General features: G+C 46.3%; 1 protein-coding gene across 3 annotated transcripts in view; it reads left to right on the top strand.

The window, feature by feature from the left end:
- Positions 1–255: 255 nt before the first annotated feature.
- Positions 256–25,280, top strand: part of LOC127031610 (sodium- and chloride-dependent GABA transporter 2) — a 59,809-nt gene continuing 34,784 nt past the window's right edge. The window contains exons 1-7 of one of the 3 annotated variants that reach the window (XM_050918665.1): positions 258–276; positions 1,411–1,485; positions 3,179–3,394; positions 12,541–12,675; positions 14,999–15,139; positions 16,312–16,396; positions 20,971–21,103. In XM_050918665.1, coding sequence (XP_050774622.1) covers positions 3,184–3,394; positions 12,541–12,675; positions 14,999–15,139; positions 16,312–16,396; positions 20,971–21,103 — 705 coding nt within the window. In that variant the 5' untranslated portion in view covers positions 258–276; positions 1,411–1,485; positions 3,179–3,183. Of the gene's footprint in view, positions 277–1,410; positions 1,486–3,178; positions 3,395–12,540; positions 12,676–14,998; positions 15,140–16,311; positions 16,397–20,970; positions 21,104–25,280 lie in introns of those variants that run through there. The other 2 variants (XM_050918675.1, XM_050918683.1) reach the window with 2 other exon arrangements.

Raw genomic sequence — 25,280 nt, 5'->3', positions numbered from 1 at the left:
ATGGAGCCAGTCCGTCCACGCACCCACCCACCCACACAAGGAGAAAGTAAGACACTCACATGGACTGGGGAGAGAGCCCCTTTTGCAATGGCCATGAAATCAGTCATGTGTAGGTTGTTGTCCAGCCCTGGAGGAGTGGGGGAAGGAATGTGGGTTGGGCAAAGTGTAGAATTGCACCACTGCAGAATTTTTCTTCCACACTTTAAATAGCCAGTACCTTTCACGACTGCCTTCACATTTCCCTCCAACCAGATCCTTGACAGCTCCTCCCTTAAGGTAACTGGCTCACTGTTTTCTTCTGCTTTCCTTCCCCCCACTCCTTTAGTTACTGTGTGGTTGGCTATTTGTTTAATAATTTTCTGGTGTGTAAAATTTTTTTTCCCTTATTCTTCTGAGGAATTGCTGTCAGATGCTTGGGAGTGTTCGTTACTTCTGTGTGTGTGTGTGTGTCTACACAAGCACACCTTCTGGAGCATGCTGGGGTAGAACCCCCACTCTTCCGGGGGCAACACCACTTGTTGTCATTGTGTTTTTCTGCTCTTTGTGAGAAATGGCTGTACAGGAGAGAATTAGACGGGACTTTGACAAGCCCCCTCAGTGGGACACAGGAGAGATCAATGGCAGATGCTGTGTGCAGGAATGTGCTTCCATTGCTCAAATAGTTCTCAGCAATCCTTGCTTATGCACAGTACCAAAATACCTGAAGCCATCCTCCTCCTTCTCTGCTGATACGTTTTGCTGCCATTAGTACTCCTTGTAGGGAATGAATAGACACAAATATCCTATGAATTGCTGCAGCAAAATCATGGTACAATCTGCACCCCAAGTCGATGTTTCCCTGCAGTATTCTGAAAACACTGGCAGTGTAGGAATTTGCACTTAATTCAGTCCCAGTCTTTCTCAGTAAAAGACTTTTTCTCTAGGGAACTTTGCAGGACAGTGAGCAAATAGGATTAAAGCAGCGGTGAGCTTTCCTGCCTGCAGAAGCACTTTATTACATAGTGTCTGAGCACCAGCTCTGCAGGAATCCACAGCTACTGCAGTCCCAGCCTCTGCTAGCAGGAGTCTCTGTAGGGAGAAGCATAGAAGCATTGGCTTTGGGCTGCTCACAGCTATTCGTTTCTAGCCTCACCTAGCAGACATTGTAGGGCAATGGCTTTAGGGAATGGAGCAGGGGCACTGGCCCGGGAGGAATTCACAGCTGTTGCCCTTCCTGTGTTACACATAAATTTCATAACTGCTCTGCCTTTTCCTCCCCTGTAAGCTGCACCTTTAAATCCCTGAGAACTCAGCTCTCTGCAGAGAGGCAGCTATTCTGAGAGGCAGAGCTGCTGCAGCCTGTCGCAGAGGAAACTCGCACTGTGCCCTCATCGAAGCCCTACTTTACTGATCGTTCTTGTTCTCCCAAAGGGACGCTGTCAGCGTGGAAAAAAATCCCATTTCTCTCTGAAAAACTTGTATCTTCTCTACTTACAAGTAACACTGGTAAGATCTGTTCACCTGACACTAAAAAAAACAAACAAACACTTTTCCCTCTGTCAGTTTGTTTAGTTTGTGCATGTGGTGTGGTTGGTGCATGTGACATAACTGGGTATAGTTAATCTCATGACTTCCCTGCGAATTTAGTTAATCACCTTCCTCGCTGAAAAAACCCTTATAAACTACAATAGGGGAGTAGAAAAACCCTTATAAAATATCTTCAAGACGTTTTAAAAAAATTAGTTAAGGCTTGTCTCCTACATTGGTACAGCTCCTGGGACAGTGTGGCCTCAGTCCAGATTGGGGCCTTTGGGTGCTAGATTAATATACACAGCTAATAATATGAGTAATACGTATACTATTTAAAGGATGTACTTTCAGAACTGGAGTGTTTTGAAATGAATCAGTTTTAAATGATAATAAAGAAGGTAGCACCCCTTTAAGCCAAAATAAATCCGTTAGATTGAAGGTATGTAGGTGCTTTTAGTATATGGGGAAAAACCCATAACATCCCCTATCAGGAATTGTAAGGAATGATACAAGAGTAACTAGGGCTGTGTGTGTGTCTGTGTCCCTCAGCTGCTCTAGCCTGAGAGAGAGGTAAATAGTGGGGTCCCCCAAGAATCTGTAATGGGACCAGTTCTGTTCAACACATTCATAAACAATCAGAAAAAAAGGGGTAAATGATGAGGTGACAAAATTTGCTGACGATACAGAATTTTACTCAAGATAGTTAGGTCCAAAGCTGCCTGCAAAGAGTCACGAAACTAGGTGACTGGCCAACAAAATGGCAGGTGAAATTCCATGTCGGTAAGTGCACCTTGGAGAAAACAATCTCAACTATACATACAAAATGATGAGATCTTGGAGCCATTGTGAAACAGCTGTTCAGTGTGTAATCAGAAAAGATAATGTTAGGAACCATTAGGAAAGGGATAGATAAGACAGAAAATATCACAATGTCACTATATAAATCCATGGTACACTCGCACCATGAATACTGCATGCTTTCTGGTTGCCTCATCTTAAAAAACTTATTAGAATGGGAAAAGGTGCAGAGAAGGGCAACAAAAATGATTAGGGGTATGGAACAGCTTGCATAGAAGGAGAGATTAAAAAGACTAGAACTGCTCATCTTAGACAAGAGATGACTGAAGAGGGATAAGATGAGAGGTTTATAAAATTAAGAATGGTACTGAGCAGGTGACTAAGGAAATTTTATTTAATCCTTGACATAACACAAGAGCTAGGGGTCACTTGATGAAATTGATAGGCAGCAGGTTTAAAACAAACATAAGGAAGTACTTCTCCACACAACACAGTTAACCTGTGGAACTCCTTGCCAGAGGGTGCTGTGAAGGCCAAAAGTATAACTATGTTCAAATAAGGACTAGATCAGTTCATGGAGGATAGGTCCATCAGTGGCTATTAGCCAAGATGGTCAGGGATGCAATCCCATGCTCTGGGTGTCCTCAAGTCTCTGATGGCCAGAAGCTGACCCTGGATGATGGGAGATGGATCACTTGATGATTGCCCTGTTCCGTTCATTATCTCTGGAGCATCTGGCATTGGCCACTGTCGGAAGACAGGCTACTTGGTTAAATGGACCACTGGTTTGATCCAGTATGATGTTATAAATTTCTGACTTGTTGAATGACTTGTAAACATAATGCTGAAAAATGGTACCAATCCTTTGAAGGTGGGATGGATTACAGAGTCCCTGGGACAGTTAGCAATGGAGAGACGATACCTGCTCATCCAGGCATGGAAAAGCAGAAGGAAGAAGAGAAGAATCAAACACTGGAACGAGGCCATTGGAACAACAAGCTGGAATATGTGCTATCAGTGGCTGGGGAGATTATTGGCCTTGGTAACGTCTGGAGGTTCCCTTACCTCTGTTACAAGAATGGTGGAGGTAAGTACAGCCCTAGCTCTAACCACTTACATCAGCTACCCCATCTAGCCGCTGATTTCCCTCTGTTGTTCTCCACTGGCCTTAAAGCTCCATTGGCCTCTTGCATTTTGAATTGCTCTGTGTCTATCCGCACTTGAGAGCTTTGTTTCCAAGAGTGGTCAGTGAACTTGTTTGCACCTCAGGGGTATACACCTGTGTGCACAGAGGGCCTGATTGCTAGAGGTGCTATCCTTTCCCAAGAAATGCATTTCCTTGGGGGGCAGAGGCAGCCGTATTCGGTTGGCACCATACATCTTGCAGTTTTTCAGAGTATCAGTCTGTGCCAAATTTCCCGCAAGTGCTCAGTGTGTTTGTCCACTGCTAGGAAGCTTGTTTCCTGGAGGTTTCCAGAGTCCACATCTCTGTCCCAGGGACCTATTCCCTGAAATGCCTGGGGCCTGGCTGCCTATGCCCGAGAGCCAATTTCCCAGCAGTGACCAGGCTGGAGTTCTTCACATGCAGGCCTGGCATATCTGCATATTTCCTGGAAGCTGCTGATGAGTTAAGGACTCCTGGTGTAGCACAGGGGTTCTCAACCTTTTTCTTTCTGAGGCCCCCTCCCCCAATACGCTGTAAAAACTCCATGGCCCACCAGTGCCACAACAACTTTTTCTGCATGTAAAACCAGGCCCAGTGCTACATCATAGGGGGCCCCACAAAGCTAAATTGCTCAGGCTTCAGCCCCGTCTGGCAAGGCTCGGGGCCCTGGGCTGCAGTTCTGTGGGGTGGGGCTTTGGCTTTCTACCTTGGGCCCTAGCAAGTCTAATGCCGGTCATGCTTGGTGGACCCCCTGAAACCTGCTTGCGGCCCCTCAGGTGGCCCAGACCCCTGCTTGAGAACCACTGGTGCAGTATACATCCTGGAGGGTACCCAGCATGTCCGTCTGGCCCTGCAAGGATGCCTGTCATGTACTCGTGTGTGTGGCAGTGATGAGATCCTGTAACACTTATGTATTAAACCATTGTAAGCAAAGGACCTGTCTGCCATGAAGGTGAACATTTAATAACCAAATGCCTGTGCACCCTGAGGGCACCAGTTTTCTAGAGGTGCCAGGCACGCAGCATTACTGAGGGGATTTAGGCCTAGTTTCTCTATCCTATCATCTGCCTCTCTTCTCGTATGTATTGCTAGTCAATGGGTGCCAACGTGAGTGGTACACTGTCTCTAGGAGAGACATTGGGGTGAGTGCAAGCGCAGAGACAGCAGAGTCTGTGAGGTGGGCTTTATGGGGAAAAGAGCTGAGGTAGTATTCAGAGTCTCCTCTGGCATCTGTGAGGAACCCCAGCGTTGCTTGCTTTCCCTGCAAAATCATCTTGCTTGACTGTGATGGTGTGTACATGAGATGCGTGCACACTCGTGTATGTGTAACGTGTCTGACACAGTGTGATGTAGGTGGGAGATGGAGTGTGCATCTTTGTGTGTGCTAGACACCTGCCTTCCAAGCACTCTGGGGCTTTGCAGGTAATAATTAGTAACGGATACATGAGCCTGTGGGGGGGTATTTCCATGCATCTTCTCTATGGGGAATTCCCCAGTGCAGCATATTCACTTTGTGGGTGGATTGTTGGTTTTAGGTTTTGCTGTTAGACTTTTTTCTTAAAGAAAAATTGAAATCCTCTCCCCTTCCCCCAAGTCCTGCTAGAGATCAGAGATTTCTGTGTTTTCTGTGGAGAACTTCTCCAAGTTGTGGAGAAGGAATTTCCCCCGTTTGTGTTTAGTGATTTATTGCTAATCAGACTGTCCGGAAGTTCTCATTTGGCAAAGTGAGTGGCCTGGGGACCTTGCACTGAAATCTCCTGGATTTCACTTGGAAAAGTCTCTTGGGTCTAACTAAACCACTTTCTCATGCCATTGGCATGAAGAGGATTAGCCAGTTAGCTACTTTCACATTGGCTTTCACTTGGTATTTGCTGCTTTTCACCTGGTACTTGAGAATGTTGTTTTATTTTTGAGGGGGGATTGGAAGGGAGGATTTTTCTTGTTTTTTATTTTTAATCTGGAACGTATCTAGGTCACTAGCTGCATGGTTTCTGCTTTCATTCACTGTACTGTTCCCTTGGGCTCCCTGCACAGCTCCTGGAAGTACTTAGGGATAATGTGAAGACTGGTCACTGCTGGAATGGGAAAAGCAGCTCACAGAGCCACCTTCCTGCCCCTGTTGCTGGTGTTTGTTAGTTTGGTTATCAAGTGCTAGAGTCCTGTGAGGAAAGGGACTGCTGTGGGTGGTGTAGAACCTTTGTGAAGCTGCCTTATCAGAGAGAACCCAGTTTGGTCAGATAGTTCAGGATATAGAGAGGTGGACTTCCCAAATTTTGTCAGCGCTAGAGGTGAGCCAGACCCAGAACTATGGATCCAAACACTCACAGGCTGGGGTGAGGTTGAAATCTGTATCAGAATCTGGCATCTGGGGACAGAAACTGTGTGAAATTATTTGTGCAATATTTTTCAACAGAAAATGCAGATTCAGTTTGACCAAAACAATTTGTGAATTCAGGTTGATTTTCATAAATTGTTTCAGGGGGAAAAAACCCTGGAAATGTCAAAATGGTTTGTTTCAGCATTTCCAAAACAAAATGTTTCATTTTGGAAGGACATTTTGTTTCATAGCATCCTTCAATTATATTGAAAAAAATTAAACATTTAAGAACGTCAAAATCAAAATGAAACTTTTTTGACATTTTGGTTCACTAAACATGTTTGAAATATTTTTCTTTTGCGTTGACCAGAAATTAATATTTTATTTTTCAAAAAAAAAATTTGGACCTGCACTTGAACTGGATATTTTGGACTTGGGACCTTCAGCTGCCTTCCCCCAAGGTTAGAACAAGAATGATTCATATGGTGACTCTTTTTGTAAAGTAAGGAAGTGGTTGCCAAACAGCCTTTATTGGGAAAGAGGAAAGTGAAATGCAGAATAGCTGAGAAATTATCTATTTGAATTACGTGAAACAGGGCAGCTTGTTACTTATCCTTTCTTTTTGGCTCATTTCGACTTTGCAAACAAAGAATCATCTTTTGAATATTTAGAGTTCAGTATCCAATACCCAAGTCCAACATGAAAAAATAACTCTTCCTCCTTTTTCACTCTGACTGGGCTTAGGTTGTGCCCCCTTGGAAGTGGTTAAACCCTCTCTATGGACGTTGGCCTCTCTGATTGAGAAATGTTGGGGAAGCTTGTCTGTGTGTGTGTGTGCATGGGTGTGCCTCTGTCCTCTCTCCCTATGTGTCACCCCCACGTACATACCATCTCTGGTCTTGTGCTTGGCTGGAATCTTATTTGTGAGAACAAAGCAATAACACAAAGGAACAGAGGGAGGCTAGAATTACAAAGTAAGACCTCCAGAGTCCTTTATTGGGGTCAAACTCCCCTGGTTTCATTAGATTAAATACTCTGTAAGGGCTTCAGGATTTGACCTAGCCTGTGCCTGGGGCAGGATAAAATGAGATTCAAACTGGGGAAATTGAACCGAGACTTGAGCCTGTTTCGGAGATGCAATTAAGAGGCGTCTCTTGAAGTACAAAACGGAAACATGTAACCAGGTTGGCTCTGTTGTAACTGCTCCCTCTGACTGTTGTCCTGTCTGTAGGGCCTCAGGCCTGAGCAGTTGTGAAATGTCCTTGCTCTACTACATTATACCACTCTTCGACTGTCTGTGTAGAGGCAATCCTACCCCCACCCCCCCACTGCTGTAACTACATCAGAGATCCTTGTGTTTTACACCTGGTACGTAACCAGTCTGTCATAGTTCCTTATCATGGTTGTGACATGTATTTTCCAGTCTGTTCAGGCAAGAAAAAATGGTCATGTAATGATTTTATGTGTGTGATGCCAACTGCTGGCTGGGCCACAAGGAGGCTAAGAGACTGCCAGACCTAACAAAGCATCCTCCTTTACTACTAGATGTCTGGGAGCCTATGAAGGGGCCTATAGGGCTTCATTTTCAGACTCTTTGCGTGTCTTTCCTGTGAGCGTGATACAAATAGTGTGCTACCAGATATCTGAAGGGGTCCAGTGTACTGCACTTTCACCATAACCCCCTGCAAGGCACAAGGAACACATGGAGGTTCCAAGAGAAAAGAATGGTGAAAGCTGTTTGGCCAGTCAAGTGTGACAATGCCACAGGTAATCAGTGTGGGAAAGTGCTAAGGGTGGGACTAGGCTTTGCTTGGAAGTGAGACAGGGAAGTGATAGAAGAGGTGTCCCAGGTACATGTGTGTGATGACCTACCCTTGCATCCTCATGCCTGAGGTGTGCAATGGAGTGGTGTCTCAAGCACAGGTGATGCTGCGCCCCCTGGTTTGAAGTGGTTTCCATCATATTCAGGGTTTACAGTTTTGTTCAATGGCTCTCCGAACCCTCACTATACAAATTGTTCCAGCGCCCCTGGTCTCAAAGCAGGAAGCCCTGTAACTGACTGGCATTGAAGGCCCCTATGCCTCACACAAAGGCAAAGAGAAGATGTGTCAGCTGGAGGTCAGGCAGAGGCGAGTCTGCCGAGCTTTGGGTTGTACGCTCCAGGAAATTAGCCACTTGACATTCACACATGTGCAGACTTGATTGTGAGTCATTTTATGATCCATGCAGTAGAAAGGGAGTCTGAGGTAGGATTCCAAAATGCGCAAACCTTTAGGTTTATTGGAAGCCATCATACTAATGGACAAACTAGAGAAGCATTTCTCAAACTGTGGCTCGGGACAGCAAAGTGGGTTGCAATTCTGTTTTAATGTGAGGGATGACATTAGATTTTCTGGGCCCAGGCCCAAAGCTGGACTCCCACTGCCTGGGGCCAAAGCTGTAGCCTGAGTCCCACCACCCAGGGCTGAGGGCTTCAGCCCTGGATGGCAAGGCTCAGTTTACAGGCCACTCACCTGAGGCTGAAGCCCTTGGGCTTCGGCTTTGCCCTCCCGCCCACTACATCCAGGGTGGTGGGGCTTTGGCTTTGGTCCCCCAGCCAGGGGCAGCAGGACTCACGTGGGGTCAAGCTTTGGTCCCCCCTCCGGGGGCCAGGAAGTAATTTTTGTTGTCAAAAGGGGGTCACGATGCAATGAAGTTTGAGAACCCCTGAACTAGATATAGCCAGAGATCCTAAGGAAGAGGGAGTGCCAGAGCTCAGGGTCCAAGTGGATGAAGTCCAAGACAACTATTTTTACTGGGTAAGGGAGGTCATTTGGTAGCCTGTGTGAAATAGTGAAGGAGCCTGCAGTACTTTTCCTACTGGACAGAGGTCCCCCTCAGAAAGACACCCCCCTTCACATGGCACCAATAGCCTTGAGGGCATTCTCAAGAGAGGTCAAGGACTGTGAGAAGGCCTTGAAGACTGGTTTCCCCTCTTGTTCCTGGAGGTGGTCTCTCTGTCTCAGGGCTGAACCTTCCTGGGGATGGGGACAGTGTGAGGAGGCTGGTGTTGCTGTCCCCTGGTGAGCCTGTTCTGTGCATGAGGAGAGGATGTTTGCCTCCAGAGCTGTCAAGCCAGCCCCTTTTACTAACATTACATTCATGTGGATTATATTTCAAACTTTGTGTGGGAGGATAGCAACCCAACCCGAAGAGGCCAGCTTTAGCTCAGCACTGAATTTAAAAAAACACGAGAGAGCAATTCTGAAGCAAAAGCATCTGACTGGCTGAACTCCTTTCTGTTGGAGGAGGTGAAAGCATCACCTATGGGCTCCCATTCAGTCAGTAAAGCGGCCCCTTTCTGTGTCATAGCCCAGTGCCTCTATAGAAGGACCAGTCTACTTCAGCACTAGCCTGGGCAGACTTCAATGGCAGAGTGTCAGGACCAAGTAGAAAAGCAGATGCAGGAGCTTTGCTAATTCAGGGCTGAATGAAATTCATTATAATTTGCAATTTCTCACAGTTACAATATTGGTCTGGCCCGGGGATAGAGGAAGGCGTTTAATAACAGCAGCAATTAGTGCACAGGGACAGTGTTAAACCTTGAAAGAGCCCGTTAGAGTAGGAGAACCAGGCAGAGAAACAGCTCTTGAGTTTTTCTGAGCAAGTTCACCTTTTTCATTCAGCACAAATTACTCCTTTAGATAAAATGGATGTCAGCCAGATCCATTCTCAAGCCAATGCTGATGTGATGTAAACTGGAGCACCTTCTGTGTATGCCATGGGATCACTCCAGAACCACTTGGATACACACTGAGGAACTGTGGTGCTCCTGCAGCTCACCCAAAGACATCTTTAGAAAACTTTTCTGGCCAAAAAATTAATTTCCCTAAAACCGTTTCCACTCCCGTGTCAGCAGGATGCCAGCTGGCTCGGAGGTAGGGTATATGGTGGTGTGAGAATAACTGTACTGGAGTAGCAGCAGATTTGAAAAACAAGAAATTTCGTTAAGAAGCTTAATTCAACTATATAGGTAGGAGAGAGAAGGAAAGAGTCTAGGCTTGTTCCAGAACTCCACCTCCCCAATTCCCCCAACAGGACACTGAGTGATGACTGCCTGAGCCAATAAAATGCAAGATAGAAGTATTGCATCCTCAGAACTTTTGGTGGATCAACTTACTGTGAGTGAGGAGGATGCTGTTACCTAGTAACTCTGGGGACATGATTAAGGCCTGGTCTACACACAGGTGGTTGGATGTGATTTTTTTTTTTGTACCAATCTGGTTATACAAGTACAAGCCTAGCATGGACACAGTTGTATCAGCACAAATGAGGTCCCCCACAGACTATTCCTATGAGAGAAGGGGAATAAACTATATACAGGAATGAACTATATCGATATAAGCACCTTTATACTGGTATAACTCTGTCCACACTAGGCAGATGTACTGGTATAACTATACCGGCATAGTTAAAGTGGTACAACTTTTGTGTCTAGGCAAAAGTAACTCTCTCATCCCCCATACTCCTCCCCAGCATTCTGGCACTGCAAGTTGCACTAACAAGTGAAAAGCTGTTAAAATAAAATAAAACCATTCAAGATTAGAGCTCATTGACAAATAAAAATTAATTACGTACACCAATTATAACTGGTTTCATTTTTTTGGTGACATTTTAATTGAAAATGTGAATCAAGTTTTAAATTCCCATGTTTTCAATTTTTGGAATATTTTTTCAAAAAGGTTTTTGGTCACCTTAGACACAAGACGTGTGTGTTTTAAATCAAAATACAGTATTTAAATAACAATTCCTTTGAAAACTGAAAACAATAACTGATTAATGAAAATTTTTTATTTAAAATATTTTGTTAAAATTTTCAATATTGGGCATCTTTGGACAAGTTTTCATTAGAAAATTTTGGAGCAGCTCTGCATAATATTCCCATCTCCCCTTACAGACTTAGGCTCTAATCCTGCGAAGATTTATGATGTGCCTAACTTTACTTATGTGAATAGTCCCAGGGACTTCAATAGGGACTATTCACATAAGTAAAGCTACACATGTAGGTAAATCCCTGTTGAAGTCCCTGGGATTATTCACATAAGTAAAATTACACACGTAGGTAAATCTTTGCAGTTTCAGGGCCTTCCTAGCACATTGACGTCTGGCTGACCCATTAGTTCTAATCTCTGCAGACCCTGGGCCTGGTCCAGTCATGGTTTTGCTCAGTAATTACTGTGAGATTTTCATTGTATTGTTGGAAAAGTATGGAATTTCTCAACTGTACACAGTCATGTTGGACTCTGCAGACCCCTCAGAGTCTGCCAGGTGACTTGCTAACATCTGATCCACACGAGTCTACTCATCTCCCATTTATTTCTGCTACATATATTAAACTCTAGACTGGCCTACAAGCATGCACTGTAATGGGCCATGATTCAAAAACTCCTCAAGAAGAGGGAAAGGAGGCAAAAGGAAGAAGGCGTTTCTGGGTTCACTATTGAATGTGTCCATGAAATAGACAAGCTGTGCAATGTGGCTGGTTGTTGATGCAGGCATCGTAAAGTTTATCTTTCCCGTTATTTTTGTAATATTAATTGAGCAACTTTGGTGATGCATTAATAAAGCAGGGAGGATAGACTAGCTTTGGGACCTTTCCCTTCAGTTGTGTAGTGGGAGAATCAATGGCAAGCATTACCCCAGCATGGAGTAATCACAGACCTGATTCATTTCTTACTCTTCTGATGTTCCCTGGGCCTCTCACTCCCACTGTAGTTAATGGGAAATTTTTCCATGGACTCCAGTAGCAGCAGGACTGGGCTCCCAATGTGAGTGAAATACCTTTCTGTACTACTGTCCTTTCGGTTGTGCTTCTGCTTCTTAACTGTCAGGGAGCAAGATGAACAAAAACTCAAATTGGGTGGAATGGTGGGAGCAGGCTGAGTTTATCCAATATTTGTGTGTTAGCATCCTGAGTATTACCAACTCCAAGCATTCAAAAATCATAAATCAGCTTCCAAAAAAATGCTGAGATTTCTTAAAGAAGTGTAAGTGTGTGTGTGTGTGTGTGTGTGTGTGTGTGTGTGTGTGTGTGTGTGTGTGTGTGTCTGGAATTTCTTTGTATTTGCCTTCTGGCTTTTGAGCCTTTAGGGTTCATGTTTAAGCTTTTCTCCCCCCCCTAAGAGCTAGAAACATTTATAAAAAGATGAATCTGAGATTCTCATGGAATTGCATGACTCCAGGAGCTGAGGCTTTAAGAAACTATCAAGAGACTCATGCTAAAATTTGCAAGAACATAGGCCACGTAGGCCTGTGCAAATACATGTAAAGACATAGACCCTGCCCAGGAGAGCTTGCAGTTGAAGTAGTAGCAAGACTTGTGTAATGCGATCTGGTCTCTTCACCACAGATGCAGATTTTAATCTTCTGAGGCAACTGGCAGGTTTGTCTTTATACCCCATCAGGTTTCAATGCCTCATTCGCACTATGGTTGAAGCTGTGCAAGCAGTAATTGTGTGTGAACTGGGATATTGCTAGCACCATTTCCTTGATAAATTGATAGGGACTTTTTTCTTTGCCGTGTTTCCCAGGCCTCTTGCATCCTAGCCTTTCCCTCCTGTGTTCTCTACAGCTCATATTGCCATCTGTGTCTCCTTTCTCAGGGACCCTTCTTGGAGCATTCTTTGTCCTGAGGGAATTTTTCAGTCCAGGCCTAAGTTGGTCAATGGTCTAACATGTTTTCTTTTCCATGTACAATGCTTAAATCTTCCAGGTGCTTTCTTTATCCCCTATCTCATCTTCCTCTTCACCTGTGGGATCCCAGTGTTCTTCCTGGAGACAGCGCTAGGGCAGTACACCAGCCAGGGAGGGGTCACCGCCTGGCGGAAGATCTGCCCTCTCTTTGAAGGTGAGTAGATCTCAGAGCGCAACCCTTTTTTGGTTGGGGGAATGAGGGGACATGTAGTGCAAGGGTCAGGAAGTACAGCTGGGACATCTATCCCTCTTAAAAGAGACCCTCCCACTATACCCATGCTGTTCTCTGCAAAATTCTTTGGAAGTGCCTGTGATGTTACCATGAAGAATTGTGTTTACCCTCTCAGATCAGTTCATGATGTACCTCATCTGGTATTCTGCTGCCTCTTTCTCACCATCAATATGTGATGATGCTTTAGAGGATTGCCATAGAAGTCTCCTTGACTTTCCCCTCACTCCCCTATTGTTCATCCAAAATGGTGCTGAAAAGAAATCTCTTGCCTTTCCCATAACTCTGGTCACGTTCACTCTCCTTGTCAAATCACATCACCGGCCCTCTTCACCTCCTGCTCTGAGGTGTGAGCTCTGGCCATGGAATTTGCCCACAGACAGAATTGTGCTCCTGGATCTAAACTTTATTTAAATAATTAAAACTGCTGTAACTCTTATAATTGCAAAGAAAATCTAAAATCTATGAACTCACATTTAAACTGATGCCGTGTCATCTTCCTGAGTTTGCAGACAGCCTGAAACAATAGCTCTGAGAGGTGTCTTCTTAATGTGGTGTTAATTCTCAAACCCAATTATGACATCATTTTAGCATAACTATCCAATGGGGTTTTTATCCCTGTATCCCAAACACTTCCAATGCTTTCTTAGTTACCAAAAGTCTCAACCATCTGCTAAAGCCCTCCAACTTCTCCCCTGATGACTTCTACAGACCTGGTAGTTTGCTGCTCAAATAAAAACTTTAGCACATTGAAAACTAAAAATGTGAGGTTGAGCAAAATCAAAACTGAGTGTAATATTGAACTGAATGTCAGGAGAGACATTTCTCACTTCCATATTTAATTCAGTAAAAAACGTTCATGTTCCAACTTCCCTGAAACGGTCGCAAGATATTCTGTCCATAACACCAGGTGGCGTGGAAAGCCAGGGAGATAGCTACAGAATTAATTGAGGGTTACCAGAGTACATGAGGCCACTTGGCTAGATGGACCAGTGGGATAAATTTCTATTTCTTTGTTAGTAGGTGGCTGCTCACTCTGCTGTGGAAGTACAATCCACATACTGTGCAAAGTTCAAACTCCCATCCCGTCCTGGGCCGTGGCTTTATTAACAAACTACTACATTATGTGAAAACACGAAGAGCAGCTCACATCTCCTCAGGCATGGCTGCTCCTAGAGTGCCTCCCTGAGGACTGCTCAGTCCACTCGTAGATGCTCACGCACCAGGAAACCTCCCGTTCTCCATTACCTCGAGATGAAGTAATGAGTTACCTGAAAAGCCTGCTTAACCCTTTCCCAGAGGAATCATCTCTTACTAACAAGGGGCAGTATTTCAGGAAAACACTGCAGAGGCTGGAACTGCTATGGCTTGGAGAACCTATACAGCTACAACTCTCAGCCATTCTCCTATTGTCAGCTCCTTACAGAGAGGCCTGCTCGGGGTACCTGTAAGCAACACCCTTCTCCCCCACTGCTCCGCCCCACTCTGCAAATGCTCCTGCATCATTCCCTAAAGTGAGACCTGAGTGGAGTAGCTCATAATAGACTGTAGTTTACTTGAACCATGGACATCACAGCAGCTGTGTCTGAATTGAGGGTGTAGGAGACTCTGGCCTATAGAGGACCCCGATGTGTGCAGTGCTTTGCCTTTGGAGGTTGTTGACATCCAGGACAGTTTTAAACATTATTCCATAGCTTTGACTTTTTTTTTTTTCTTTTCTCTGCTGGTAAAATTTTGGTTCCAGTGACATTAAAGTGTAATTCTGACCTTGCTGTACTCATTAGTCTCTACAGACTCTAGCCAGAATTCTCCTGCCACTTAGCAATGTGGGTAGGGCAGTGGTCATGAGGAAACCCTGACACCTGTTGGCAACTGCCCTGAAAGTTGCAGCCCCCAGGTGCAGTAGATCACAAATGCTTTCTTTACGTGGATGTCTGTCTTCCAGGGAAGCTTCCACTGGCTGCCACGATAATGTGAGGCAGTGGAAGGTAGTCTGGATATCACTGGGAAGATGGTGATGGATGGATCAGTCGCCATGCCAATATTCACACTGCAGCATGGAAATCCCAAAAATAAGAGTTGAGGAGGTGGGCGAAAGGGGGAGAGAACCAGAGCAGTGGGCGGTACAGACAGAGGTGGGTTTGGAGTGCTGGGAGAAGCAGGGTGCTGTGGCAGGCTCTGGTCCTGAGGCTGTTCCAGCTCATGTTTCTCTCTTTGTTTATCAATACTGAGGCCCTTCTCTCTGCAGGAATTGGTTATGCTTCCCAGGTGATCGTCGTACTCCTGAATTTCTATTACATTATTGTCCTGGCCTGGGCCTTGTTTTACCTCTTCAGTTCGTTCACCATAGACCTTCCCTGGGGCAGCTGTGACCACGAATGGAACACAGGTAACACTGAATTCCCCTCTATCTCATCTCCTCCTCCAACTCCCCATTAGTTTGCTCGGGAAAATCTTCCACCAGCAAATACCATCTAACCTGAAAAAGCAACATCCAGCCTGCTGTGGGGGAGGGACCGAGGCCAGTGCGAGTGGTGAAGAGGCCTGGTTTATTGCCATACTACCTGACACAACATCAGTCCTGCTGATGGTAGAGGAGAAGAGGCTCAATTTCATTTGATAAGCTGGAACTCTTCAAGAAAATGTCCTAACGTGCCAGCCGCCCCCAGCTCCCATTGACTTCAGCCTTTCACTATGCCTGATAAGAGCAGTAAACCAGTCGGTGTGTTATGCAGGCTCCCCCATGCTGCTCCAACAACAGATCTCAGTCCTGGAGGGGGCTCCCCTCTCCTGGCAGCTGTGGGGACGGGAGAGAAATTCAGTGTATATTCAGCCCTCTGCTTCTTGTGCTCTGCTTCAATAATAGGAGCCCGTTCCTACCCGGGAGGCCCACCCCTCCCCTTGGAGGGAAAAGGGGAACTTAACTTTTATCATCATACAGTCCTTGGTTTCTCCCCAGCACTGCTTTGCCAATGGGACCACAACCTTGCCCTGGAAGGACCTCTTGTTCTGAGCAAGAATAGGGATTTTAGAATATTTTCTCCCTTTGAACATTATGCTGCTGGATGGAAAGGGGATCTGTAGCATTTCCAGAGGTGAAGGTGGACTGGTTTGGCATACTGATAAGAAAGCGGACACTGGTACACAGCTGATGTTAAAGTGCTGCTGCGTCAGCGCTTTAAGCACTGTACCGGCAGGGCCGCTGATGGGGGGTGGAGGGAAGGCGAGCAAAAGGGGAAGCTGTCCCCGGGCCTGGCAATTTAAAAGGGCCTGGGGCTGCCAGAGCCCTGGGCCCTTTAAATCGCTGCCAGAGCCCAGGGTGGTGCAGGCTGTGCAGTGCTGAAGGGCTGGCTGGGGGAGTCTGGCCTCAGCCCCGCCCCTTCTGCCTGAGGCCCTGTTACTTCCGGGGGCCCAGAGCTGCCCCCACACCCTGCCCAAGAGGCTGGCCGCCCTGCATACCAGTAAGTCCTTTAAGTTACTTTCACCCCTGAGTGTTTCCCAGAGGCTCTGCTATTCCAGCTGTATCTGTTTATGTTCTCTCTCCCTGGGCCTGTCCTGCAGAGAACTGCGTGGAATTCCAGAAGGCAAACGCCTCTCTAAATGTGACGACTGAAAATGCCACCTCCCCTGTCATCGAATTCTGGGAGTAAGTGAAAGGCTTGTGTTTCTCTGACTCCTCTGGGAGTTACAATCCCCAACAACGATTCTCAGCCCCTCCAGGCACTTCCTAGTTTATACACCTCAGGGTTTTCACAACACTTCAAACGGGACAGCACCCAGGAGAAAAACATGGGCCAAATTCTGCTCTTGATTACTGTTCTGTTAATTTAGAGTAACTTCACTGAGATCAGTGGAGTTGCTCTGGATTCACACAGGTGCGCCTGAGAAGATACTCTGGCATCCTGTCTTATTTAGATCCTCCCTGTCTTCCCTGCTCTCACCCAAATGTTGTCCCCACACCTATGTAGTCTCACTGACTTCAGTGAGGGATCTAGAGGGGTAAATGAGGTTAGAATTGGCTCTCTGCCAACAGACCTCCTCTTCACTGCTCTTTCTCCTGCCTCTTGTCCTACTCATTCTCTGATCATTCTCTTCTCACATCTACCTGTTTGTTATCTCTCTCTCTCTCTCTCCTTTTGGTCACAGCACAACTGCTCTTTTCTCCCATATCCTTTTTCTCTTCAACCTGCTCATGGTCACTCTTTATACGATCATATCCCTTCTCAGCGTAGCACAACGGGTTCGCAGATTTTCAGTCCAAATCTCTTCTTGTCTCATCGGGTCAAGTTCATCCTGGGTATGAACTCCACTAACACAGTGGAGTTAAAGTAGGATATCAATGGAGTTGCACCAGGGATGAACTTGGCCCTTGTTTCCGCTCTAGAGAGAAGCTGAAGTGGCCTGGGAGTTACTCTATGGGTTATCTTTGTAATTTCATCCTGGGCTAGTATAATGTGGAAAACACTGGCAGTACATGGCTCTGTGGATGAGGGGAAAGCAGTGGACGTGTTATTCCTTGACTTTAGCAAAGCTTTTGATACTGTCTCCCACAGTATCTTGCCAGCAAGTTAAAGTAGTATGGGCTGGATGAATGGACTATAAGGTGGATAGAAAGCTGGCTAGATTGTCGGGCTCAACGGGTAGTGATCAATGGCTCCATGTCTAGTTGGCAGCCAGTATCAAGCAGAATGCCCCAAGGGGCCAGTTTTCTTCAATATCTTTATTAATGATCTGGAGGATGGCGTGGATTGCACTCTCAGCAAGTTTGCCGATGATGCTAAACTGGGAGGAGTGGTAGATACACTGAAGGGTAGGGATAGAATACAGAGAGACCTAGACAAATTAGAGGATTGGGCCAAAAGAAATCTGATGGGGTTCAACAAGGACAAGTGCGGAGTCCTGCACTTAGGAAGGAAGAATCCAATGCGCTGCTATAGACTAGGGACCAAGTGGCTAGGCAGCAATTCTGCAGAAAAGGACCTAGGGTTACAGCGGACAAGAAGCTGTATATGAGTTGACAGTGTGCCCTTGTTGCCAAGAAGGCTAATGGCATTTTAAGCTGTATAAGTAGGAGAATTGCCAGCAGATCAAGGGACGTGATCATTCCCCTGTGTTTGGCACTGGTGAAGCCTCATCTGGAGTATTGTCTAGTTTTGGGCTCCATGCTACAAGAAGGATGTGGAAAAATTGGCAAGAGTTCAATGAAGGGCAACAAAAATGATTAGGGGACTGGAGCACATGATTTATGAGGAGAGACTGAGGGAACTGGGATTATTTAGTCTGCAGAAGAGAAGAATGAGGGGGGGATTTGATAGCTGCTTTCAACTACCTGAAAGGGGCTTCCAAAGAGGATAGATCTAGATTGTTCTCAGTGGTACCTGATGACAGAACAAGGAGTAATGGTCTCAAGTTGCAGTGGGGCAGGTTTAGGTTGGATAGTAGGAAAAACTTTTTCACTAGGAGGGTAGTGAAGCACTGGAATGGGTTACCTAGGGAGGTGGTGGAATCTCCTTTCTTAGAGGTTTTTAAGGTCCAGCTTGACAAAGCCCTGGCTGGGATGATTTAGTTGGGGATTAGGTCCTGTTTTGAGCAGGGGGTTGGACTAGATGACCTCCTGAGGTCCCTTCCTATCCTATGATTTTATGATTCTACAGCTGGGAATGGGGTGAGATCAGTGGACATCCATAGGGTAGCAGCCACACCTCTCGTATCTTGCAAGGTTGGGCCTTCTCAGTGTGTGAATTTGGGGGGGGCCCTCAAGAAACACTAGTGTTGCAGGACTCAGTGCTGGTGACTCAGCTGGTGGGACTATCCCTTAGCATCAGTACTCAGCCCAGCATGTTGACCATGGGCTGGAGGATGGGGACGTTTGTATAAGATGTAAAAACAAGAGCTTGTGATCACTGAAGATTCCACAGCCCCTGGTGGGAAGAGGGGAGTTGCTAAGCACAGTGTCTTGGCTTCATTTCAGTCGGAGTAAACTCCCTTCGGCGACCCTAAATCCCCCTTGCAGATGTAAATGGCTGCAGTGTTCCTCCCTGCGTGTCCCAAACTGTTGTGCAGAGCTGCTGTGTGCTGTTGAGCAGCAACCTGTGGCAGCTCCAGTTGAGCACAGGGATGTGATTCTGACCTCTGTAATCCACATTGGAGCCCAGGGGGGTTCCTTTTGGGAGGGAGGAGCTGTGTCAATGTGTTTGTTAATAAGCAAACAGTTCTGGCCATAGTCGGCTTCTCTCCTCTCTCATGCTGCCTTTCACTAACTCTCCTCTCTTCTCTCTCCCGTGGCTGTCACGTGTACAGCGTGAGCTGCAGCGCTGGCATTTCTTGCCCTGCTGTGCCTGTGGCTGGCAGCTAAGAGACTGAGGTTAAAATCAATGTTTTGAACAGTTCTGTAGTATTGGGACAACAGCACATGGGAGTGGAAATTTCCATTGTTCCAGCTCCTCAGTCACAGCCTCTGATACAGGGGAGAAGCAGGCTCTGCTTCAGTCGCTGGAAAATGGAGGGTAGAGGCCAGGGGAAGAGGGTAGATGTTTGCTTGAAAGATGCAAATCTGCATTGTATTGTGTGCCCTTCTGGGGCTCCCTTGAGCTGCACTTGGTGCGTGCTTCATCTATAATCCCATGCTCTGTTACTGTTACTCTCCTGTACCTTGTCAGGGTCCTTTCATGCTGTATGCCCTTGTGTTGTCCACTGCTGCATGCATGCAGGAGGCCTCCATTTAGCTGGCACTAGGAAAATAAGTGAGATGGGAAAATACCAGAAAGCGAAGGGGGATTTCCCTTGGGCTCTGTGAGATCCCGTCTTTGTGTGGGGCTGTTGATGGGGAGAGCCGGTATTTTCTTGGTCCCTGGCTGATGGGGCTGTGGAGCAGAAAAGGGTGCAAGTGCGTCACCCATCTTGGATTGTTGGCATTCCATGAGGTGCATCTTTTAGTTTTTGGATAATGCAGCAGGAGAGGGCACATGTGCATCACCTGCCTCTAATTGCTGAGGCTCTAGAGTGTTGCTTAGCCCAACCTTTGCAGGCTGGGACTGCAGAACAGATGAGGGGTTTGTCTTCTGATCTCTAGGTGTGAGCGATGTTGTGGGAGAGGCCAGCAGCTTCCATTCTCCAGCAGCTGGGGCAGCACAGCTGGGAAAGAGTAGCAGAAGCTACAGTGTGGGAAGCTGCTATGTAGTTAGAGTCCTCAGCGGGGCCGGCGCTGGTGTTTTTAGCACCCTAGGCGCACGGCCATTTCGCCACCCCGCGCACTGGTCCGCGGCTCCAGTGGAGCTGCCGCAGGCATTCCTGCGGAGAGGGTCCACAGCTCTGGTGGAGCTGCCACGGCCGTGCCTACGGGAGGTCCACCGGAGCCGCGGGAGCAGTGGACCATCTGCAGGAATGCCTGCAGCAGCTCCACTGGAGCCGTGGGACCAGGGGACCCTCTGCAGGCACGACTGTGGCAGGTCCACCGGAGCTGCCTGCCACCCCCTGCCGGCAAAATGGTGCCCCTCAATAATCCTGGTGCCCTAGGCGATTGCCTAGGCTGCCTAAATGGAAGTGCCAGCCCTGGTCCTCAGTGATCTCCATTATTCTCTTGCTTTGTCATGTGGTGTTCTACAGTCCTGGGCATGGCACATGCTGCCTTGTGGCTCTGGCTCCTAAAGGTGAATACCTTTATACTGTGTGATCCCAACCCTTTTTCATCCTACCTAATGGGGTTGGAAGGAATTAGCTGAGGGTGGTCCTTGTGTAGGATCCCTTGTGATCTATGTCAGAACACCAGCTGGTTTAAAGCACTTCCTAGGGGTAGGGAAATCTTATTATTTGTTATGCAGTATGCAGCAGCTGTGATCAGAGGCCATGTTGTGTTAAGTGCTGTACATTCACGTAGTAAGAGATTTCCTGACCCAAAGACCCAGCAGTCTAAATAGACAAGACAAAGGGAGGGAGAGGGAATGGAGGTGAAGTGTCCTGCACAAGCAGGTCAGTGACAGAGCTGGGAATAGAGCTCAGGTCTCCTGCCCCCTAGGCTGGGACCCTGCCCACTGAGCCTTTCATTTCTGAGAGGGAAACAGTTGAGGAATGTCCTTTGTATTTTCCTGAGGTGCACAGTTGAGGGGTAGGGCTTGATCTCCCTAAACTGCAAGGCATCACCAAGGGCTTTTGAGGACTGGCTGGTCACTGAGGATCTAACAGCTGAACTTAGCAAGATTCAATGCCTGTTTGCCTTTCCAGGAGGAGAGTGTTGAAGATTTCCGCTGGTATACAGCACCTGGGGAGCCTGCGCTGGGAACTGGCTCTTTGCCTCCTGCTCGCCTGGGTCATCTGCTACTTCTGTATTTGGAAAGGAGTCAAGTCCACAGGCAAGGTGAGTGCCTGGCTCAGGTCTGGCCTCCGCCTTCATTGCAGTCCAAGGTGCTGCAGCTCCTGAGCTGAAACCCAGCTCTCCAAGACCCAATGAGAGCTGGCAACTCTCTCTAGCGCTGGGCAAGCCCAGCAGGGTTCACCTCCCAAAGGTGCTTGTGAACTGGAATCTGCAGAGGATGGGCACAGATGAGTTTCTTTGAATTTGAACCTCCAAGAAGAAAACTTGTCTTAGGACTCCCTTTTACCACCCTCAGCTACCTCATCACTCCAGAAAACACTGGGACCCATTCTTATAATAAATGTTTGCTGGGGAGGCCCAGTGCTCTCCCCTTATGTTCCCACTCCTTCAGGCCAGGTCCTCAAGGAGCTGCCATCTTCCCTCCATTGGGGTCTTCAGGAGAGGCTACCTGTCATGGGCTGGTGCTTCTCCCATGTCCTTAAAGGATCTTTTTTAGTTGGGGGCATGTGTGATGTGCCAGCCACCTGTCCCCCACTTATACAGAAAGATTAGGGAGAACATTCCTTGTCCAGTTGGCAGCTGGGGTTCAGAGTAGTCTCCAAATCTTTCAGGTGATAGCTAAGGAAACCCTGAAGGACCAAAGGGCCCCCTCTGCCTCAGGGCCAAAGGAATTTTCCATCTCCTGCCCTTGGCCCCAAAGAGAACTGTACCCTAGCACAAGTTATAGAACTGGGGATTGCCAGTGAATTTACTCCTGGGGTAACACAGCCCCAGCTTACTTCTTTCCATCCTGCTTGCTCACCCACTTCCTGACTGAATTATTTGTGAGTTATTTGCCAATCTGAGATCACTAATCCAAGAATGTCCAAGGTGTTTCATTTTTTGCATGACATTTTGATTACAAAAAACCTAGAACGATATAAAATTAACATGCAGTGTAGTTGTAGCTGTGTCAGTCCCAGGATATTAGAGACACAAAGTGAATGAGGTAGTATCTTTTATTGGACCAACTTCTGTTAGTGAGAGAGACAATTTTTCAAGCCATACAGAGTTGTTCTCCTTTTCCTTCTCCTCCTCGCTCGGTCTGGCTCTAAAGGTTGTCTCGCTCAACAACAGAGGTTGGTCCAATAGAAGATATTACCTCACCCATCTTGTTTCTATAAAATTAACATGGCACAAATTCAGTGGATTAAAAGCTGGCTAGCTGATGAGTCTCAAAATGTAATTGTAAATGGAGAATCATCGTTGAGTGGGTGTGTTTCTAGTGGTGTCCTGCAGGAGTCAGTTCTTAACCCTCTGTTATTTAACATATATATCAATGAACTGGAAAAAAACATAAAATCACTACTGATAAAGTTTGCAGATGACACACAAATTGGGGGCATGGTAAATGAAGAGGACAGGTCATGGATACGGAGTCATCTGGATTGCTTGGTAAACTAGGCACAAGCAAACAATGTGATTTAAATGTATACAATGGAACATGGACTGTAGGCTGTATTTCCAAGATGGGAACGCTATCCTAGGAAGCAGAGACTTTGAAAAAGATTCTGGGGTTGTGGTGGATAATCAGCTGAATGTGAGCTTCCAGTGCAATACTGTGGCCAAAAGGGCTAATGCGATTCTTGGATGTAGAACAGGGGAATCATGAGTAGGGGCAGAAAGGTTATTTTACCTCTGTGTTTGGCACTGGTGCGACCATTGTTGTAATACTGTATCCAGCTCTGGTGTCCACAGTTCAAAAAAGATGTTAATAAATTGGAGAGGATACAGAGAAGAGCCACAAGACTAGAGGATTAGAAAACAAGCCTTATAGTGATAGACTCAAAGAACTTGGTCTATTTAGCTTAACAAAGAGAAGGTTAAGGGTTATCTTGATTAGTCTATCTAGGTACGTACCTATCTGGGGAACAGATATTTGATAATGGGCCCCTCAGTTTCGCAGAGAAGGGCATAATATGATGTAATGGTTGGAAGCTGACACTAGACTACATTCAGGCTGGAATTAAGGGGTCAATATTTGACAATGAGGGTAATCAGTCACTGGAACAATTTACCAAGGGTCGTGATGGAGTCTCAATCACGGATAATTTTTAAGTAAAGACTGGATGTTTTTGTAAAAGATCGGCTCTAGGAATTATTTTGAGGCAGTTCTATGGCTGGTATTACACGTGAGGTCAGGCTAGTTGATCACAGTGGTCCCTTCTGGCCTTGGACTCTATACACCTAAGTGTTGTATCTCAGTGCTTTGAAGTGTGGCGTGCCCTGGTCTGCAGTGCCTGCAAATGACTGGTTTGGGAAGTGGACAGGCAGATGAACTAGCATGACCAGGGCCCAGCAAAGAGGCAGCCATACCCCAGGGTCCTTTAACAAAGGTCAGGGGTGGGCGGGGGGGAGGAAGAGGGAGGAGACGGGTGTCGCAAGGAGATATTGCCTACCTGACAGGAGATGGGGCATAATTCACTCGTGTTTGTAAAGCAACTTATCTTCAAATAAAAGGCACAGTGGAAATGCAAATGATAATGAATGCAGTAATGGGCAGTGGATGGAGGGAAACTGGAATTAACAGGGAAAGAGAGAATAACTCCTCTGCTCCATGACAAGCACCCTGACCTAATCTGCTCAGCTACTAAGCCCTCCCTTACCCTTGGTAATGAGACTAATACTCTTCTGTCTGCACCCCTTTCCCCCCTGTGACCATAAAGGTGTCTCGGTTAATTGTCCTGCTCACCTTAGCTGTACTTCCTTGGTTGCCTGCATTCTCTCTTACTCATTCTCTTCTGGAACAGAGCTGTGTAACTCTGGCCTGACTCCATCCATCCCTGCTTCCTTGATCTTTGTTAATGCAAATGACAGTAGTATGTTCTGCAACATCATTAGCTAGTTTCTGCTCCCCCTCTTGAACCATTCCCAGCCGGCTTTATGCTTGGAGTCAGCAAGAGCAGAGGGACATTAAAAAGATTTTAATAACAAATGGTGTCCTCTTCACGCACTTTAGCCAAAACAGAACCATTACATGGTGGTAGAGCTGACCAAATCCACTTGCCATGAGTGATAGCATGGATATCAGTGGCTTTCCTGAGTTCACTATGGCCTCAGAAGCTGGCAAATCTATTAAGAATTTGTGGGAGGGGTGGAGTAAGGGAAATCAGCTTGTGAAGATAATCCTCTCTGGTTCCTGTGGAGCAAAATATAAAGAAGAAAAAGGCAGTTACTTACTGCTGTGGCCTGGTGAAACAAGGCAGAGGTGCCTATAACACATAACTACTAGCAGGCATGATGCTAAGGCACTGCAAACTAATTTACAAAGCATATGCTATGCAAAAAGTAAACCCAGTTGATGCTAGATACATATTCCATGCAAAAACACCAAAGGATTTTAACAAAAAAGAATAGTGGGAGTAATTTCTTTGGCACAGATCCCATGGTCAGAGAGAGACTTCTCAATGAAGGAGCTCCGCTTTCTCTAGAAACAGACCTAGATGCAGCTAGGGCTGATCAATGTACAGAAACCCAGCATGAAACAATGGCTGCCGGAACGCAAGCCTATCCAAGGAGAAAAGGCTTTGCCAGTATTGAGGAGTTACCTGTTGCCAAAAGAAAGGGATAAAGAGTGACCTGAAACCACCCCCCATTAAAAGCAGCAGGAGTGACCTCATGCATCCCAAGGCACAGAAAACTCTGCACGGATATCCAGGAAGACACATGAGTATGGACATTTTCCTGGAGAAGATTGTCACAGATGGAATCACTTTGCAGAAGCACGTGGCTCTGACTCAGCATGACCATGTATGTTATTGACCAGCATGTGACAGAACAATGTTTCTGATCCCAGCAAGGTTTCTAGCAATATGGTTAGTGCTAATAAGTTCAAGAAATAAAAAGATTGTGCCTGAGCCAAGCATCGAGTAATCTCTCATTAGACCCAGATGTTCACATTGCTGGATACATTCTTAAACCGGAGAAAACATCCTCCAAATTGAGACTGCCTGTTTAACAGCAGCTACTCGCAGGCATTAAATGAAAAACTTAAAAGAGAGAGCCCATGTAAGCTAAAAAGCAGATATACAACTACCACAATGAAGCCTGAATTATCTGTTGTGGGCACTTGGGCAGCACCATTTTATGAGCCTGGAATCATGTTTGGATCTTGAACTTCTAAAACTGGTGCAATTTCTAGATCCAAATGTGAATGCAAAGCCTGATATTCCCACAGAAA

Source organism: Gopherus flavomarginatus, chromosome 1, assembly GCF_025201925.1.
Source record: "Gopherus flavomarginatus isolate rGopFla2 chromosome 1, rGopFla2.mat.asm, whole genome shotgun sequence".
NCBI lineage: Eukaryota > Metazoa > Chordata > Testudines > Testudinidae > Gopherus > Gopherus flavomarginatus.
Note: the sequence above shows the minus strand (reverse complement) of the source record. Positions and strands in the feature narration are given on the sequence as shown.